General features: G+C 29.8%; 1 protein-coding gene across 4 annotated transcripts; it reads right to left on the bottom strand.

Moving 5' to 3' along the window:
- Positions 1-125: 125 nt before the first annotated feature.
- On the bottom strand, positions 126-17,784 carry LOC130447944 (dystrobrevin beta). Of its 4 annotated transcripts, XM_056785013.1 has the most exons (18): positions 17,649-17,784; positions 17,230-17,376; positions 15,235-15,451; positions 15,084-15,169; positions 14,775-14,926; positions 14,566-14,674; positions 13,517-13,683; positions 12,144-12,268; positions 10,669-10,767; positions 9,548-9,629; positions 9,373-9,414; positions 9,126-9,241; positions 8,900-9,071; positions 8,507-8,846; positions 6,833-6,946; positions 4,574-4,618; positions 4,113-4,417; positions 126-2,551 (listed from the first exon to the last, which is right to left on the bottom strand). In XM_056785013.1, exons 2-18 carry the CDS (start codon positions 17,372-17,374, stop codon positions 2,411-2,413), a joined length of 2,457 nt encoding a protein of 818 aa, XP_056640991.1. In that variant the 5' UTR covers positions 17,375-17,376; positions 17,649-17,784; the 3' UTR covers positions 126-2,410. The 4 variants fall into 4 exon arrangements, with proteins under 4 accessions (XP_056640991.1, XP_056640993.1, XP_056640992.1 ...); XM_056785015.1 differs by lacking the exon at positions 4,574-4,618; XM_056785014.1 differs by lacking the exon at positions 9,373-9,414.
- Between the last annotated feature and the right edge of the window lie 43 nt (positions 17,785-17,827).

Below are 17,827 nucleotides of genomic sequence, written 5' to 3'. Positions count from 1 at the left end.
GAGAGTTTTATTTGGAAAATAATTATATACAGTGTATCCAAAAACAATAGGATAAAAAATATTGATTTTCGATTGAAATTCGTTATTTTTTTTGGAAAGGATCAAAGAGGGGAATGAAAATTCTATTTACAGGAACAAAAACCACATTATTTATTGTTCAATAAAGAACTACTGTATAACATGTAAAACTTTTAACAATTCTGTCACTAGTTCTACTCAAACTTTCAGTCAAAGAAATAACAATTAAAAATGATCGATAATACGTTGAATCGAGATCAATTGAACCGAACAAATAGACTATTTTTTTTTCGTTAACAAATTAACAAGAAAATCGTTTACATTTTATGTATATATATATTTTTTTAGCTACACAATGTATATGATACATGTAAATATATATAGAAGAACCTTCATAATTAGGAGTTTAATTTCATCGTCTTAGCAAAAATGACAGTTTTACTACGACAAAATAGACAGGAAGTAGAAGAAATAATCGAAGAACAAGTAAAAAGTACAAAAAATATAAACAAAACAAGAAAAAAGATATCGAGAAGATGAAATAGTAGAAGAAATGAAATATAACGAAAGAAAGGATGCGAAGAAGCATGGAAAACAAAAGTTAGAAGAGTTTTTAACACGAATAGATACAACACCGATAGAAAGGGAAATATATAAAAGAGAAGAATATATTTATGTACAAAAGACAAAGACGACAAAGGAATATCAATAATATTAGTAATAAAAACGAAGGTAGGTACAACAATATATTTGTGAGGAATGAGATAGTTAAAGAAAATGCACAAAAGAAAGTAGAGAACGATAAGAATCAGTAATGATCGTATATAAGGTGAAAGAAGTGGCTACTTTAGAAAAAACATTAGTAAAAATGGAGGATGATGGAGCATGAAAAAAGTCAAAAAATAACTAGATAGAGGAAAGTGTTTCAATAAAAAATGGAGGTTGATAAAGTAGGGAAGATCAAGAAGATGTAAAAAATAGAAAAATAGAAAAAATGGAGAATGAAAGGTAAAATCGAATGAAAATGTGGATGAGACACATGGAGAGAAGAGAAAATTGGTTGGCGGGTGAAAGTTTTATGTAGATGGAGATTGTACAATAAAATACGATAAGAAAAATGTGTTGTAATCAAATTTTGAAACACGGGTTTTTTATGAAGAAAATTGAATTTTTTTCAAGGAAACCTTCAAATTCAATAAAAAAGTGGGTCGGAGATGTGAAGAATAGTAAAAACAAAAAGTTATTATTCAAAGAGAAGAAAAAATCGGTTGGAAGGTGGCAATTTTTATGTAGATGAAGTTGGTACAACAAAATACACAGAGAAAAATGTTTTTTCACATTTGTTTTGATCAAATTAAAAAAAATGACAATTTTTTCAAAAAGAAAACGGATTTTTCTTACAACTTTTCTACAGTTTCCCATATTTTTTTTTCAATTATTAAAAATTACACGCAAACAAAATCAACCTCGCTAGTGAATCTTTTTTTTAAAACGCTATATTTCTGAACTAAATTCACCATTATGGATTTTGTAAAAAATCCAAAGCAAAAAAACATAAACTAAAACCAAAAACTAAAAAATACTGAAATATAGTTTTTTAATGAAGAAACTTGAATATTTCATAAGATAACCTCCAAATCTAATAAAAAATAAACTATAGACTTTCGATTCATATCAACAAAAACCACCTTTTTCTAGATTTTGGAGAGAATCCAAAGAAAAAAAACATATTTTTCTTATAAAAAGACTTTTTCGAGTTTTTGTGAGAAATCCGAAAAAAAAACATTTTTCTCATAAATTTCGAAGTTAGACGAAATAAGCAACGAATATTTTCATTCTATTCAACCAAATCCGAATGAATTCTTCGTGTCTTTACACTAATTATTCAGGTTCTTGAGGAACTAACCAAATTCTATGACTATAGAGATATTATTATATAATTTCCTCGCACAGTTTTACAACTTCAACTTATTGATTTCTGTGTCTTTATTTATTTTTTTTTTCCGTCTTCCCTCGTCATTCCATCTTATTTATTAAAAAGGTATGAAAAGCGTTACAAGTAGAGATAGCTTTAGGTAGGTTAAATATTTGGTCCGACTATAAGCAAATTTCATTCTTATTTCGAAGTTCAGTGTCTATCGGAACAAAATTTTGAAAAACTGAGGTACCAAAATGATGTACAACTACCTAAATTGGTATAATGGTAGTTTTTTTTTTCAAATATTAGAAAATTCTTACTTCCAGAACAAATAAAAAAAAAATCACACTTCTTGAATAAATGTATAAAATATTAAATCGATAGATGAATATTTGTAGGGGGTTGTTGGATTAGCTATTTTTTTAATTAATTAGATAATCGATGTCGATGACAGGAATTTCAGTTTTATGGACTTTACCGATTCACCCATTGTTTCAAAGCTTCCTCGAATTGCAGGGTTTCCTTATTTTTAATTTCTTCGTTTTCTTCCAATGATTCTTGTGCGTCGTTCTTCATTGCTGTTTCTGCGTGTAATAATTTGTCCGGTCTATTTGTCTAAAAAAAATTATCATGAATTATACGAGGGAAACAGAAAAAATTCAATCTTCGGTATATTGTACAAAAGGTAATCTCAAAAATAACAAATCTCTAATTTGATAGATCAGATTGAGCAAGAGAATCAATTTTTAAAGCAGTTATAGGAATTTTATTTACAAAGCTTGAGATCTCGGGATTACCCTGTAGACCCGTTTTTGGAAAATCACTTCATATAGGATCAAAAGCCAATTTAAATCGGATTATTTGCTTCGCAAACCACATCATATGGGATCTTTTCCTTCCAACACTTCATATAAGATTTACCCTTCAAAAACCACTACATATGTGATCTTTTTCTATGAAAACTATTTCATATAGGACCTTTGTCTCCCATATCACACTTTTTTCTTCAAAAACCACTATATATCAACCTTTTTCTCCAAAAACCACTTCATATGGTATCTTAATCTACAAAAACTAATTCATATGGACCTTTTCCTTCGAACGCAACTTCATATAAAATTTTTTCATCAAATATCAACTTATATAGGATCTTTATCTTCCAAAACCATTTCATATAGGATTTTTTCTTCGAATATCAATTTATATGACCTTTTCATTTGCAAAAACCACTTCATATGGGCCTTTTTCTCCGTAAACCACTTAATATAGATACATTTCCTTCGAAGACCACTTTATGTAGAATATTTCCTTCAAAAACCACTTTATATGGGATCTTTTCTTGCAAAAACCACTTCAAATGGCATGTTTTCCTTCAAAAACCACTTAATATGGACCTTTCTCTTGTAAAACCACATGATTTTAAGTCTGTTGGCTTTACAAAATTTTTGTTTATTAGATAGCTATGTCAGTCTTGAAATTTGTGAGCATTTTTTGAATTAGAAGCTCCATTAGTTAGCCCAGCTGTGACCTTGAAGGGTCTTCTCTTTCCTATTAGATATTTTCCTTCGAAAAACCGCGTTACATGGGATCTTTTCGACTTTCTAGTCTCCCCATTACTCCATGAGGCATTCCCACCAACTCCTTCACCTTATTTCAAGTCTGCTGACATTGTACAAGTTTTGTTTTAATGATTTATTGACCAAAGTCAGAATTCTGGATATTCGAAGAAACTTTTCTGATTCGAAGACTTATTTCTCTCGATTTATAAAGTAATATTGTGTTAGGTTCGTTTTATTATACCAGAATTGTTGTCGTTACCATAACCGGAACGAGGACAGAGAAAATAGATATTCCGTTTGATAATTTCTTCTATAGAATGAATAAAGAAGCTGACATAAAAGTGATTTTGCTATTACTGGTCAAATTTATCATATTATTTCAGGTCTATAATCAAAATTCAGGATTCTAAAGTCACTTTTTCTAATATGTATAAAAAATATAATTCAGTGATTTTCCACCCTTTACATATCCATTTTCCCTCTATCTATTTAAAATACTAAATAATTTGAATTAATTACTGAAAATTGAAATAAATCGCTTCACAAAGTCAGTTAACCTATAAAAATAGTTAAATTAATATATTAATATTAATATTAAAAACAAAATTTTTTCCAACCTGATTACCGAAATGTCCGGAATTACTTCCGGACTGACTGAAATTCGAAAAATTCTGATGGAAAACGTAATTGGAAGTGGAATTCATGTTCGAATTTTGGGGATAATGTATTCCTTGCATATGGAAAGGCTGTCCGTGGTTGTATTGTCCGTACGAATTCTGTACTACCATTTGATTGTTTTCCGGTGGGGAAGTCGGATGACGGGCACGTAATTCCGCCATGAAATTCGCTTCCTGCGCGTAACGACGCTGAAGTTCTTGCTGCCATCCTCCGTCCGATTCTTCGTCGCCGTCATCTTCGAAATCTATATCAGAAAAACGATTTATTCCATCGAATCAACCCTCAATTTCGTTGAACCCCAATAAATTTTTGAGTTTTTCACATTTACAAGCAGAGTACTCTAATAATTAATTACGAGGGAAGGAAAATCGTGGAGGTGGGGGTAGTGAACGCTACTCACCTATGGGTTTTCTGATCGCGCTAGCTTCTGGACGCGAAGAAGGTTCTGCAATGTAACAAACACTCAGCAGGCAGCATTCCACATACTAATCTAACATTTAAATATTTATAGAACGTATAAGAATAATGCGGGTTGTTAAATTGGTGTAAACACAAAATAATCCAAATAAAAAAAAACTTACCTAGACGTGAAAAGAACTGACCGTAACCGAATTTTTAAAACTGTCGGAATATGAAAAACTTAGTAATTTGGACGAAAAAAATATAAATTGTAGTGGGTTTTTTCATTTTAGTGATACTGTCACTTTGTGTCACTTTTAATTTGTTTTTCTCCCATATTTTTTAATGATATTGTCACTTTTAATTTGTTTTTCTCCCATATTTTTTAATGATATTGTCACTTTTAATGTGTTTTTAGAGTATTTGTTACTTTTAATGTGTTTTTAGTGTATTTGTCACTTTTTAATTTGTTTTTTTATTTTTTTAGTGATATTGTCACTTTTAATTTGTGTTTTTTTATTTTTTAGTTATATTATCAGTTTTTATTTGATTTTTTTATTTATTTAGATGATTAAATGAATTACAACGAAAAAAAATATAAATAATAGTGGTTGTTTTCATTTTTTTGGTTATATTGTCGCTTATACTTCGTTACTTAAATTTTTTAGTGATATTGTAACTTTTAATTCATTTTTTCATTATTTCTAGTGATATTGTCACTTTTAATTTGTTTATTTTTACGTATATAGTTAAATGAATTAGAACGAAAAAAATATAAATTATAGCGATTTTTTTTTCATTTTTTACTGATATTGTCACTTCAAATTAGTATTTTTTAATCTTTTTCATTATCAGTTTTGATTAGATTTTTTCATTTATTTAGATAATTAAATGAATTAAAACGAAACAAATATAAATTATAGTGAGTTTTTTCATTGTTTTAGTAATATTGTCACTTATAATTCATTTTTTAAATTTTTTTTAGTGATATTGTCAGTTTTAATTCGTTTTTTTATTATTTCAAGTGATATTGTAACTTTTTATTCATTTTTTCAATTATTTCCAGTGATATTGTCACTTTTAATTTGTTTATTTACCATAACAGTAAATTTTCTCAGAAAAGGCAAAAAAGCGAAAAAAAGCCTTTCAAATTTTTTTCTAACCATATATACAATTTAGTTTTGTCTTTTTGAGAAAATTCGCCATGATTACAGTAAATTTTCTCAGAAAAGGCAAAAAAGCGAAATAATTTGCATTTGAAAATTTTTTTGCCATTTGTACAATTTTGATGTGTTTTTTTCTTTTTTTTTGCCTTTTCTGACACAACTTACCATGGCGATGGGAAATTTTCTCAGTAAAGCAAAAAAAGCTGAACAAATGGTAAAAATGCATTTGGAATAAATAAAAGTGAGTGTATTTGGGACATAAAAAAAGTAAGTTTTCACCAATTTTCGTGATATAAAAAATATTTTTTTGTAAACGATAAAAATAGAAAAACTAAAAACTCATTTTTCGAATTTTTCACATAATTTTTGAGGTTATGCGAAAAAAGTTTGGATAAAAAAACTGTAGATCTTTTCATTACCTACAACTTTGCTATTCAACTTTTTGCCATAAGACTTGTAGTTTTAACGGAAATCGAGATAAACCCTTAAAAACTCACCCCCTTCCATTTCCAAACCCCAAATCGCCCATAAATTATTTTTCCTTTCATTTTTATTATATCCTCCATTTCCAACGGGTTTCATCCTACTATTATTTTTTTTAAATCATTTTTGAAGGTCTAAGAAATAAGAAATTTAAAAAATTTATACAAAATATATATAAAATAAAAAAATTAATATAATATAAAATATATAACAACAATGTAGAAAATTACAAAATAAATGTTCCAACAAAACAAAGTTTTAAAGAGTATTTGTGTGTAATGTGTATACATGCTGCATACCCATTCTATTCAATTTTGTACAAAAATATCTATGTACCAATAAGTACAACGAAAAAAAATATAATTATATATACAAGGTGTTTTCGAAAAAAAAAAAAAAAAAATAAAAATTGTAAACACAACTCGAGTAATTCAAGTTAAAATAATAAAAACATCACTGTATGAGCGGACTCAAACATCATTCCGAAAACATCTTGCCACAAATTAAAATAAATGTATACAAAAAAAAGGAATTAACAAAAATTCTAGAATAGCGATTTTTTGGGATCGAGAAGCTGCTTTAAATATCAATATTCTAATATTAATCAGTACCTGAATTTAATTCTCTGACTAAAGTAGACATGGCATTGGTGACGGAATCTGCTGCTACTAATAGATCGTTCCTTAGAGAACGACCTACAGATCCAGGAGTACCATTTCCGTTACCTGAAATGTTTAAATTATTTATTATTAAATTTCAATTTAGATGTTGCAAAGCGTTGTAGAAATTTTTAAAACTAATTATTTATCATAAATTTTAATTAAAGTCTATCCGGTTATAAAATCACAATGACAACAGATTAGTTTTCAAGATCCATTTACCGGAAATGGTTTTACCAATACTTGGATTGGTTGATTTCCAGTTTTCACTAGATAGAATAAAAAAACAGTTGCTTTGGATTTTAAAAACTATAACTGAAAAAAAATATTTCAGAAATAATCCTTTTGGAATATTTTTGTTGTGATCTTCAATAATGCTTCAATTTTTCCCTTCATCACATTATTTTTATATCCTCGGATAGCCAAAAATCACTTGGTGCTAAATCTGATGATTAAAGTGGATGTTGTCGGATAGGAAGAGTTTTGGTAATGGAAAACTCACTAATCAAACACCATTTGTGATCTAATGAAAAAGAAGTCTTTGTTTTCATCTTTTATTCTCTTTTTTATTATTTTTTAGAGTTTCAATCTCCATTTCAAACATTGCATTCTTCACAAGTTGTTGCACATCTACTGGTTTGTTTTATGGGGTTTGAAATGCACAAAATATTTCTTTTGTGATTTTCCAGGGGGTATCGAAAGCCTCCTAGCTGTTTTGGAAGGTCCATTATGTTCCTTATACACATTAACGTTCAGAAACAAATTGATTTCTACACTAAAACTCACAATTACATTATTTGGTCCTTCGAGTCGCGTAAAAACTAACGATTTTTACACTACCACTCACAATTACACGACCTGGTCTTTGGAGTTAAGTAAAAACTAGTGATTTGAACACTAATACTCACAATTACACTGTCTGGTCCTTGCAGCGGGGTAAAAACCTGCGATTTTCACAATACTACACTCAATTACACTATGTGGTTTTTTCAGCCAGGTAAAAACTAGCGATTTCAACACTACCACTCACAACTACACGATCTGGTCGTTGGAGCCGGGTAAAAACTAGTGATTTTTATACTACCACTCACAATTACATTGTCTGGTCCTTCCAGCGGAGTAAAAACTAACGATTTTTACACTACCACGCAAAATTACACTGTCTGGTCCTTTGAGCAGGGTAAAAACTAATGATTTCAGCACTACCACTCACAATTACACGATATGGTCCTTGGAGCCAGGTAAAAACTAGTGATTTTAACACTAGAGCTCACAATTAAACTGTCTGGTCCTTCCAGCGGGAAAAAAACTAGCGATTTTTACTTTACTACTCACAATTGCATTGTCTGCTCTTTCGAGTCGGGTAAGAACAATCATTTTCTACACTACCACTCACAATTACACAAATTGGTCCTCCGAGCCGGGTAAGATTTATCGATTTATGAATGAATAGAAGGACGAAAAAGTATATCTCCTGTTCTTGCCCTGTCCATTTCATTATCGACCTTGTACTAGTAATTATCAAATGTTGTGGTTGAGGTTATGTTTTAATTAACAAAAAAATTTTTTTTCCTGTCGTTTCGTCGCTTATTTTTGGAAGTTAAAATACAGTTTGTATGAATTTACCTAAATTAATATTCGAAGAACCTCCAAAAGCACTCCTGACGTCACCCCCAACTCCAGTCAAAGAATCGTTATTATATCCCCTTTCATGGGGTAAACTATTAATTTGTTCCCTATTTCCCGTAATTATCCCTTGGGAATGTGGTAGATGTTGGTTATTCTGTACAGTTTGGCTAACAGCCGGTACGGAATTCGCCATGGTACAAGGTGGCATACCTATGGGGGTTTGGGGAGCGCTACGGGGATTCGGTTGCGTCGTGGGTTGAACGCCCGGTAGAAGAGGTGGAGATTTTGTACTACGCGGTGACGAATTTGGAGTGCTACGCGGAGACGATTGATGATTCTAAAAAAAATTGATTCAATTGATAAAAAAAAAAACAAAAATAGAAAGTTCACCTTCAACATTTTCATCAACCCTTCCAGTTGCATCATGAGCTGCCTCCTGGAGTCTTGTAACGTAGTTAGGTGCGTTTCCAATTCGTCTTTTCTCATTCTGAGGGCTCTAAGTTCGTTCATCAATACCGGATTATCAGCACTGTGTCCGCTGGATTCTAACTCTTGTTGACGCCTTAGAAAATCGCAATTAAAATATATAAATCAACACAGTTTTCACAACCCTCACCTCAACCTGGCTATTTCCCTCATAATTTCCCTATTTTTAGCCTCTAATTGGTTGATGAGCTCCCTTTGAGCCCTAGTTGAATCCATACCGAGGCAAGCTTCGGAAGGTACTCTGCCCTATAAAAGTAAATTCAATTAAAGTAACAAGAAAATTCAAATGAACGATTAAATACGGGGGTTAGTAGATGAGATTATTCGAAAAGAATTAAAACATGTTAATGCAACAAGCACAACGTGGAGCTACTCACCGTATCCGGCGACAGGGAGTGTTTTCTGTAACCGCCTCGGGGCTAAAAGAAGCAACAGCAAAAGCACATTTAGGAAGATCACCCAACATAAAAATATCAGAACAAATAAATGTTCATGCCTGTATTGTGAATATAAATAATTTAAATAATGAGTTATAGAAAGATTACTCCTTACCATTCCAGATCTGGCTTCTTCGGCTAATTTTGCAGCGTATCTAGCGATTAAACGATGCTCGTCGTCGCGAGCGCTATCCAAGCTAAATAAAAAGGTCAAAATAATCGTTTTAGAATGAATATTTTCGAAATGTTGGCAAAGGTTTGTCTCAAAAGTATTCTTCGAAATCAAATCTGGCCAAGTATACTCTTGGTAATAAAGAGCCCAAAAGTCACTGGTAGTTACATCAGTATTGTTTGGAGGTTGAAGAAGATGTAAGACTTGGTGTTGTGTAAAATACAGCTACAAGAGGATCGATAACTGCGCAAAAATATCTTCCAAAGTCAGATTTTTCATTGAACCTGTATCCTTCCAGTAAAAAAGAACCTAAAAGTTGCTTGTAGCTACATCTGTATTGTACAGAGCTGGAGAAGATGTAAGACTTGGTGTTTTGTAAAATACAGCTACTAAAAGTTCGATAACTGCGCAAAAGCATCGTTCAAAGTCAGATTTGTCATCAAACTGGTATCCTTCCAGTAATAAGGAACCGAAAAGTTGCTTGTAGCTACATCTGTATTGTACAGAGCTGGAGAAGATGTAAGACTTGGTGTTTTGTAAAATACAGCTACTAAAAGTTCGATAACTGCGCAAAAGCATCCTTCAAAGTCAGATTTGTCATCAAACTGGTATCCTTCCAGTAATAAGGAACCGAAAAGTTGCTTGTAGCTACATCTGTATTGTTTGGAGGTTGAAGAAGATGTGAGAATTAGTGTTATGTAAAATACAGCTACTAAAGGTTCGATAACGACTCTGGAGCTTTTACATGGTAAACTGTGACTTTAAAGTAGTAAATACCATCATAATCGAACAAAAAATAGACAACATTGTCATTAGATTCGATACTCTTGGGACGAACCTCGTATTTATATATAAAATAAGGTTCAAAAAGTGTAACAGATTTTTCTAAATAAAAAAATTAATTATTAGAATAAAATTGAGATTATTTGTTTATATTCAACTGAATGAATAAATTGTGAAGTTATCTAAAAAAAAAATGAATGAAATTAAATTTTATTAACACTATTTTTAATGGGTAATGAAAAGGTGTTAAAAATGTCGGAAAAACGAAATTTTCAAAATACCTTCTTGCTGTTGACCTGCTGTCCAAACTACCCGTTCCATCGAAAGCTGAGAAATTACCATCCGGGAAACCGTTGTGAGATGGAATTGGAGAAGGCGGCCTAAAATTACACATTTTTTCAAAAAACTATCGAATATGAGAGTGTTAGTACATACAGTGTGATTCTTCACTACAAATGATCGATATTCTTAATACTTGGTGCACTGCAGGTTATAACACCACAAACATTACTTGTTGTAATAAGTCGGTAATTTCGAAAAGTTTTTTTAAATGAGAGGGTATTATTACATACAGAGTGATTCATTAAGCCCCTATAGTCAATATTGGGGTTTGTAGAGTATCGAATTGCGTTAACAATAGAAAAATGTCGTTTCAGCCTGTAAATATGTATCTAATTAAAAAAAAAGTGGAATATATTTGAAATACGACAATTTTATCCTTTACAGAGTGATTTTCAAAGTCATTATAGTCAATATTCAAGTTTATAGATTGAATTAAAGTGTCTAATTGTGTTAAAAATAGAAAAATGTCGTTTCACCCTGTAAGAAAGTGTCTAATTGAGAAGAAAAGCGGAATATTTTCGAAATACGGAATTTTATCCCTTACAAAGTGATTTTCGATGTCACTACAGTCAATATTCGAGTTTATAGAGTGAAGTAAGAGTCTAATTGTGTTGAAAATAGAAAAATGTCGTCTCACTTTGTAAAAATGTGTCTAATTGAGAAAAACAGTAATATATTTTAAATACGAGAATTTTATTACTTACAGGGTGATTCTGAATGGTACTATGTTAAATAAAGAAATGTATATAATAAACAGAAGTTTCTAATTGTATTATAAATTACGTTTCACCCTGTTAAAACGTGTTTAATTATAATATAAAGTCTAATTTCCCCACAATATGGGAATTTTTTAATATACAGGGTGATTTTCCAGCTCACAATTCAAATTTATATGATAAACAATTGTTTCCACCTGTAACATAGTGTCCAATTATGATTAAACTTCACAAATGTTGAAACTATGATAATATTACATAAAGGGTATTTCACAACAATTGATATTCAAATTTATATAGTAAAAATTCGTTTCCCCCTGTAAAAAACTATCCAATTGTGTTAAAAAACTGAAAAACCTTGTTCCACCCTGTAAATACATATCTAGTTGTGATTTAACGCTATGATTGATGAAAATATAATATTACATACAGGGTAATTCACAACAATGAATATTCAAATTTATATAGTAAAAATTCGTTTCCCCCTGTAAAAAGTATCCAATTGTGTTAAAAAACTGAAAAATGTTGTTGTACCTTGTATAAACATATCTAATTTTGATTGAATTTTATAGAATGATGAAAATGTCAGAATACGTTACAGCAAACTTTGCTATTTAAACACCCTGTATATAATCAAAATGTAAGTTCCAATCGAAATATCTATTAAAATAATCGAAATTATTCGATTATTCACTCACACAATATGGGAAAGGTTCAAAGTTTTTTCTGGCTGTTCTGGAAATCTGGGTAAGTTATTTTTCTGTTTATCTGGAACGCACCGGAATGATTTTCTCAGTGACTGCCCAATCGTCTTACTTGGAGACTGAAATATGAAAAAAAAATCATTAAACCAAAAAATTGTAATAAATAAGATCGATATACATATTTGATAAAAAATAATAATTGGAAAACTACTACTTTGGGTAATTTCACTATTTTTCTCAAATTAATTATTTTTCCGATTAGATTTTGGGTTTCTATTCCAAATTTCATGAAAAATTTGTTTAAATTTTGGTTGTTTTAGTAAAAATTCTACAAATAATGTAACTAAGTGTCTAATTGTAAAGAAAAATTGAAAAATGTTTCACTCTGTAAAAAAATGTCTGATTTTGATTGAACTTCATTGATAATGAATATTATGTACAGGGTAATTCACAACAATGAATATTCAAATTTATACGGTAAATAATAGTTTCCTCCTGTAATAAAGTGACTAATTGTGTTAACCAAATTGAAAAATATGGTTGCACCCTGTAAAAAATGTCTGATTTGGATTGAAATTCATGTAATGATAAAAATATCCGAATATTATATACAGGGTAATTCACAACAATGAATATGCAAATTTATACACTAAATAATAGTTTCCCCCTGTACCAAAGTGTCTAATTGTGTTGAAAAATGTCGTTTCATCCTGTAAAAATATATCTAATTTTGATTTAACTTTATATAATAATGAAATAATCAGAAATATACATACAGGGTAATTCACAACAATGAATATGCAAATTTATACAGTAAATAATAGTTTCCCCCTGTAACAAAGTGTCTAATTTTGTGGAAAAATTTCGTTTCACCCTGTAAAAACATATCTAATTTTGATTGAACTTTATAGAATGATGAAAATATCGGAATTATACATACAGGGTAATTCACAACAATGAATATTCAAATTTGAAAGGTAAATAATAATTTCCCCCTGTATTAAAGTGTCTAATTGTGTTAAAAAATGTCGTTTTACCCTGTAAAAACATATCTAATTGTGAATGAACTTTATAGAATGATAAAAATATCTGAATTATACATACAGGGTAATTCACAACAATGATTAATCAAATTTAAACGGTAAGTAATAGTTTCCCCCTATATTAAAGTGTCTAATTGTATTAAAAAATTGAAAAATGTCGAATTGTGGTGGTTTTTTATTATAAAAATCTACAAATAATCTAAATTAAAAAAATAAATTTAATACTACAACTACCAGACACAAATATAAAAATTATTAAAAACGACATCCTCAGTAGACAAACGGTTTTTATAAAAAAAGGTTATTTAAATTTCGTTTACTCACAAATGAAGCGTATTCTTTAACTTGATGTTCAAGTATGTGGGGTGAAGATACACGTCCTCTCCAAAAACAATCCTGACAAAGGGTATAATGGGGACATTTCTGACACCTATACCGGAATCCTGTGAAATTTTCCCTTTGGCAAGCGTCACATTGAACTGGATGAATAACTGGAATATAATTTTATATCGATCATCAAAAAAAAAAAATAATTTTTAAAGTAAAAATGAGAAAATTTGTTAAACCGATTAAAATAGTAGTTAGTGATAAGTTTTTTCTTAACACCCTATATATTTAATATTAAACCAAATATAAATACAATAGTAGTTTAAGGGTGATATTTATAAAGGAAAAAAATGTATTTCTATTCTGATTCACCCTGTATAAGATTCAAGTGATGTTAGCAAAATAGATAATTTTTCTTAATTTTGATAAACATAAAAAAATTTGGATACAATAGATCGCTAATCTTGTAGATATTTCAAATTATACAGGGCGAGTTGAAATATACATTTTTTCACTCACTTAAATGGATAACCCTGTATTTTATATCAAAACCACAAATTACAGATAATTTATTTTAATTTATTCGCATTAACAATAATTTAAAACGGTAATATAAAATACTAGGACATTCATTTAAATGAAAAAAAAATGTATTTGTATTTTGATTCACCCTGTATAAGATAAGAAATATCATCAAAATTGATCGGTTTTCTAAAAATTGAAGACCATAAAAAAGATTTAGGTACAATAAATCAATAATATTGTACATATTGTCAAATATACAGGGTTTTGAAATAATTCATTGAAAATTGATTGTAGCTTTTCAAATACTCTGCATACTACATCAAAATATTTTAATGATAAAGTGGAAGGATGTTAAATTAGAAATAAAATAGAAAATATTTCATCCGAGACATTAAATTTCAGAAAATAATATTTTAATAACTCAAATATATATAACGCATTTTTCAAAATGAAAATTGATCCCTGTGTATATCTGGAAAAAATATTTTTTGTGAAATTAAAATTTATATAGAAATACGTACCATTTTCGACATTAGCCAAACGGTGTAACAATGGTAACCAAACCAGAGCAGGAGGTCCGGGATCAAACATCATGGTATCCAAAAAATCATTAACGGTAACTTTGGCATTCTGAAATCAATTTGAAAAAAATTATTCGATATTCAGGATATTTATTGATATGATCAGAGCATTCGGCACAAAAATTTTTTAACCAACCATCTCTTCTTACCGGATTAAAAATTGTATTGGCAAGAGAATCCGTATAATTGAAAGTAGGTGATTCGTAAACTGCAGCCGGAAGCGCTAATACCTCTTGAAGGTATTCATTGAACCTCCACTGTAGAAGTAATCCGTTGCTATCGGATATTTGTGAGAATATATCTGAAAAAAAATTGAATCAACGGAAGAAATGGAAAAACGTTTCTTTCATCAATTCAAAACTTACAATTCCGTTCCTAATTTTGAAAAACCCTATATATAATTGTAGAGAATCGAAGTTCATTATTAAATTTGAAGTTTTGTTGAATATTGTACTTACAACGAAGTTTGTCCATGAGTTTCCCGGCACATAAAGTAGCGAGGGCTACTTTTATTGAAAATACTCTAATTTTTCCAACATTATCACTGAAATATAATAAGAAAAATATTAGAATACCATTTCGTTGTTTGTTACAAAAAATTTCACATACACGGTAGCATAAGCTGCCAGAATCCAATTTAGCAACAAGCTAACGCAAACGTCAACGTGTGCTTGTTGCGTAGGTGGGGCCCTCTTATTCAAACTGTGGTAAAGAGAGCAAAGCAATGTTTCCAGACGAGCGACGCTCAATTCTTGGGAAGGTTCCAGGGCGTGTAAACCTTGTTCTCGAAATGCTTCTATCACATTCCAAATATCCACTGCGTGTACTATGAAAATAAAAAGTTAATTCAATGTCTGTAAAGTAAAAGTTCCGAGGAAACAAAAAAAAACGGTTCTCATCACCGTTCTGTGATATTTGTACTTTTCAAGCAGAGTGCTGCTCTATTAGGGATCATTTTTGCAGTCTCATAATGAGGAATGGAAAATTTTATGGAGAAATGATGATTTTGAAAACTCTGCCTGGTAGTGATCAATTCCGCTGAGCTGCAGACTAAAATTTAATATTTCAGACCGAATACTCTTTATTTTATTTCAAATTTAATATCCTTTATGTATAATATTATTGATTGTTTGTAATTAAATATTTTTTATGGTCTTCAATTTTTAGAAAAACGATTTTTAAAATATTTCTTAAATCTTATACAGGGTGAATCAAAATACAAATATTTTTTTTTTCTCATTTAAATTAACGACCTAGTATTTAATATTAGCTATATTTAGTAAACTAAATTGAGTGTAATTTGTGGTTTTGATGTAAAATACAGGGTTATCCATTTAAATGAGTGAAAAAGTGTATATCTATTTTGATTGGCCCTGTATAATTTGAAATATGTACAAGATTAACGATCTATTGCATCCAAATTTTTTTATGGTTATCAAAATTTAGAAAAACGATCGATTTCACTAACATTATTTAAATATTATACAAGGTGAACCTAAATACAAATACAATTTTTCTCATTTATAAATATTACCATGTAACTTATTGTTTAACTACATTAACTGTAGTTTATTGGTTTGATGTAAAATACAGGGTTATCCATTTAAATGAGAAAAAAATTGTATATGCATTTTGACTAGCCCTGTATAATTTGAAATATGTACGATTAACGATCTATTGTATCTAAATCTTTTTGACAGTCTTCAATATTAAAAAAAAATAATCGATTTTGCTAACATTAGTTAAATCTTATACAGGGTGAATCAACATACAAATACTTTTTTCCTTCATAAATATCACTCTGTAACTTATTCTTTTACCACAGAATGTAGTCAATATGGATAAATTGAATTACATCAACTGTGTTTTGATTTAAAATACAGGGTTATTGGCTCACCCTGTAAAAGATATAACAGATATTAGAAATAAGAAGATAGAAAAAATATAGAAAAAAACTATGGCTGCAATAGAATATTGTTCTTCTACTCCTCTGTATTATATAGATTGTTTAATATTGATATGAATTTCCTGTATAAGTGAAAGTATGTACAAAATTATCTATTGTATGCAAATCCTTTGTATTTTACAATCGAATACCATCTAGTCTTTCCCCTAACCTGGATTAGGTTAGGCGGTGGGTTTTTGAAGTGAGATAGGTGGCATTCGACAGAACTCTGGTAGTACTCTGCAGCACACTAGATTTGAACCCAGAAACTTGTAAATCCCGACGGAAATCATATGTGATTTGGTAGGACGTCTCGAAAAACGATAAAGTTAATATTGTGGTGAGACGATGGGTTTTTGGAGTTAAACTTCAATGGCATTCGACATTACTCTACATCTGGCTTCAGAAATATTCTCTCGTCCTCAACATGGAACAAGATTTTCTACTTCCCTCTCTGAAGCTTGGAAACTGGCAAGCACTCTGCTTGAAAATTACAAAGCACTTCAAAAAATTACATCGCAGTGATGGAAAAAATTCTTGTATGATCCCGAAAATCTCACTTTATAGACATGTTGATTAGTTCATCTTAATTAATACAAAACAGTTCGTAATTGTCGTAATAATTATTTTTTATCTTAATTAAATTAACTCATACTCACAGCTCACTTTTTTTTGTATGAATCTCAATTTTGTGGCAGTTCTGTAAGAGGCGAATCTTATAAGGTCAAAATTATGAGCGCTCATCTCATGGATCAGAGCCAATCTGTGGTCCGAAGACCCAGAAAGGCCTTCTTGACCTTGCATATCTATAAGCAAAATTAATCTATTGGTAATAAGTAGGTTATAGATATTTTTATACTAATATTCAATTGTCAATTATCAATTAGTATTTGAATTGACATCTATTAAATGAAACATTTATAAAAAATAACTTACAGTTAAAGTACGTTATTCTAGGAAATATTTATTTGAAAACATCAAATTTATTAATATGGATTTATATAAGAATTTAGTATTAAATGTTGATGAATGGAGCTTCGGTAGAATATTCGATCAATTATAATTGATAAGTACTTACTTTAGGAATTTATTTTTCATTAATTAACTCAACTTTACTGTATTTAATACAACTGTTTACGATTTTTAAATGCAAACACTTCTAAAAATATCGGAATCGCCATTTTCTAGTCCTCTACTCCCGCCCACTGTATTACTCCCACCTAATTGAACCCACAACTTTCGGATCGCACATAGACA

The sequence above is a fragment of the Diorhabda sublineata genome, chromosome 8 (genome assembly GCF_026230105.1).
Source record: "Diorhabda sublineata isolate icDioSubl1.1 chromosome 8, icDioSubl1.1, whole genome shotgun sequence".
In the NCBI taxonomy this organism is placed as follows: Eukaryota; Metazoa; Arthropoda; class Insecta; order Coleoptera; family Chrysomelidae; genus Diorhabda; species Diorhabda sublineata.
The sequence above is the reverse complement of the archived record's forward strand: the minus strand, read 5'-3'. Positions and strand labels throughout refer to the sequence as shown.

Bases quoted from the DNA above. Each gene is read 5' to 3' on its own strand.
- LOC130447944 (XM_056785013.1), bottom strand. From the start codon at position 17,374: ATGCAAGGTCAAGAAGGCCTTTCTGGGTCTTCGGACCACAGATTGGCT. The intron at 13,684-14,565 runs GTACGTATTTCT...ATTATATTCCAG, and splicing joins TTTGGCTAATGTCGAAAATG to TTATTCATCCAGTTCAATGT. The intron at 9,630-10,668 runs GTATTTTGAAAA...CTTTTTATTTAG, and splicing joins AGCAGGTCAACAGCAAGAAG to CTTGGATAGCGCTCGCGACG.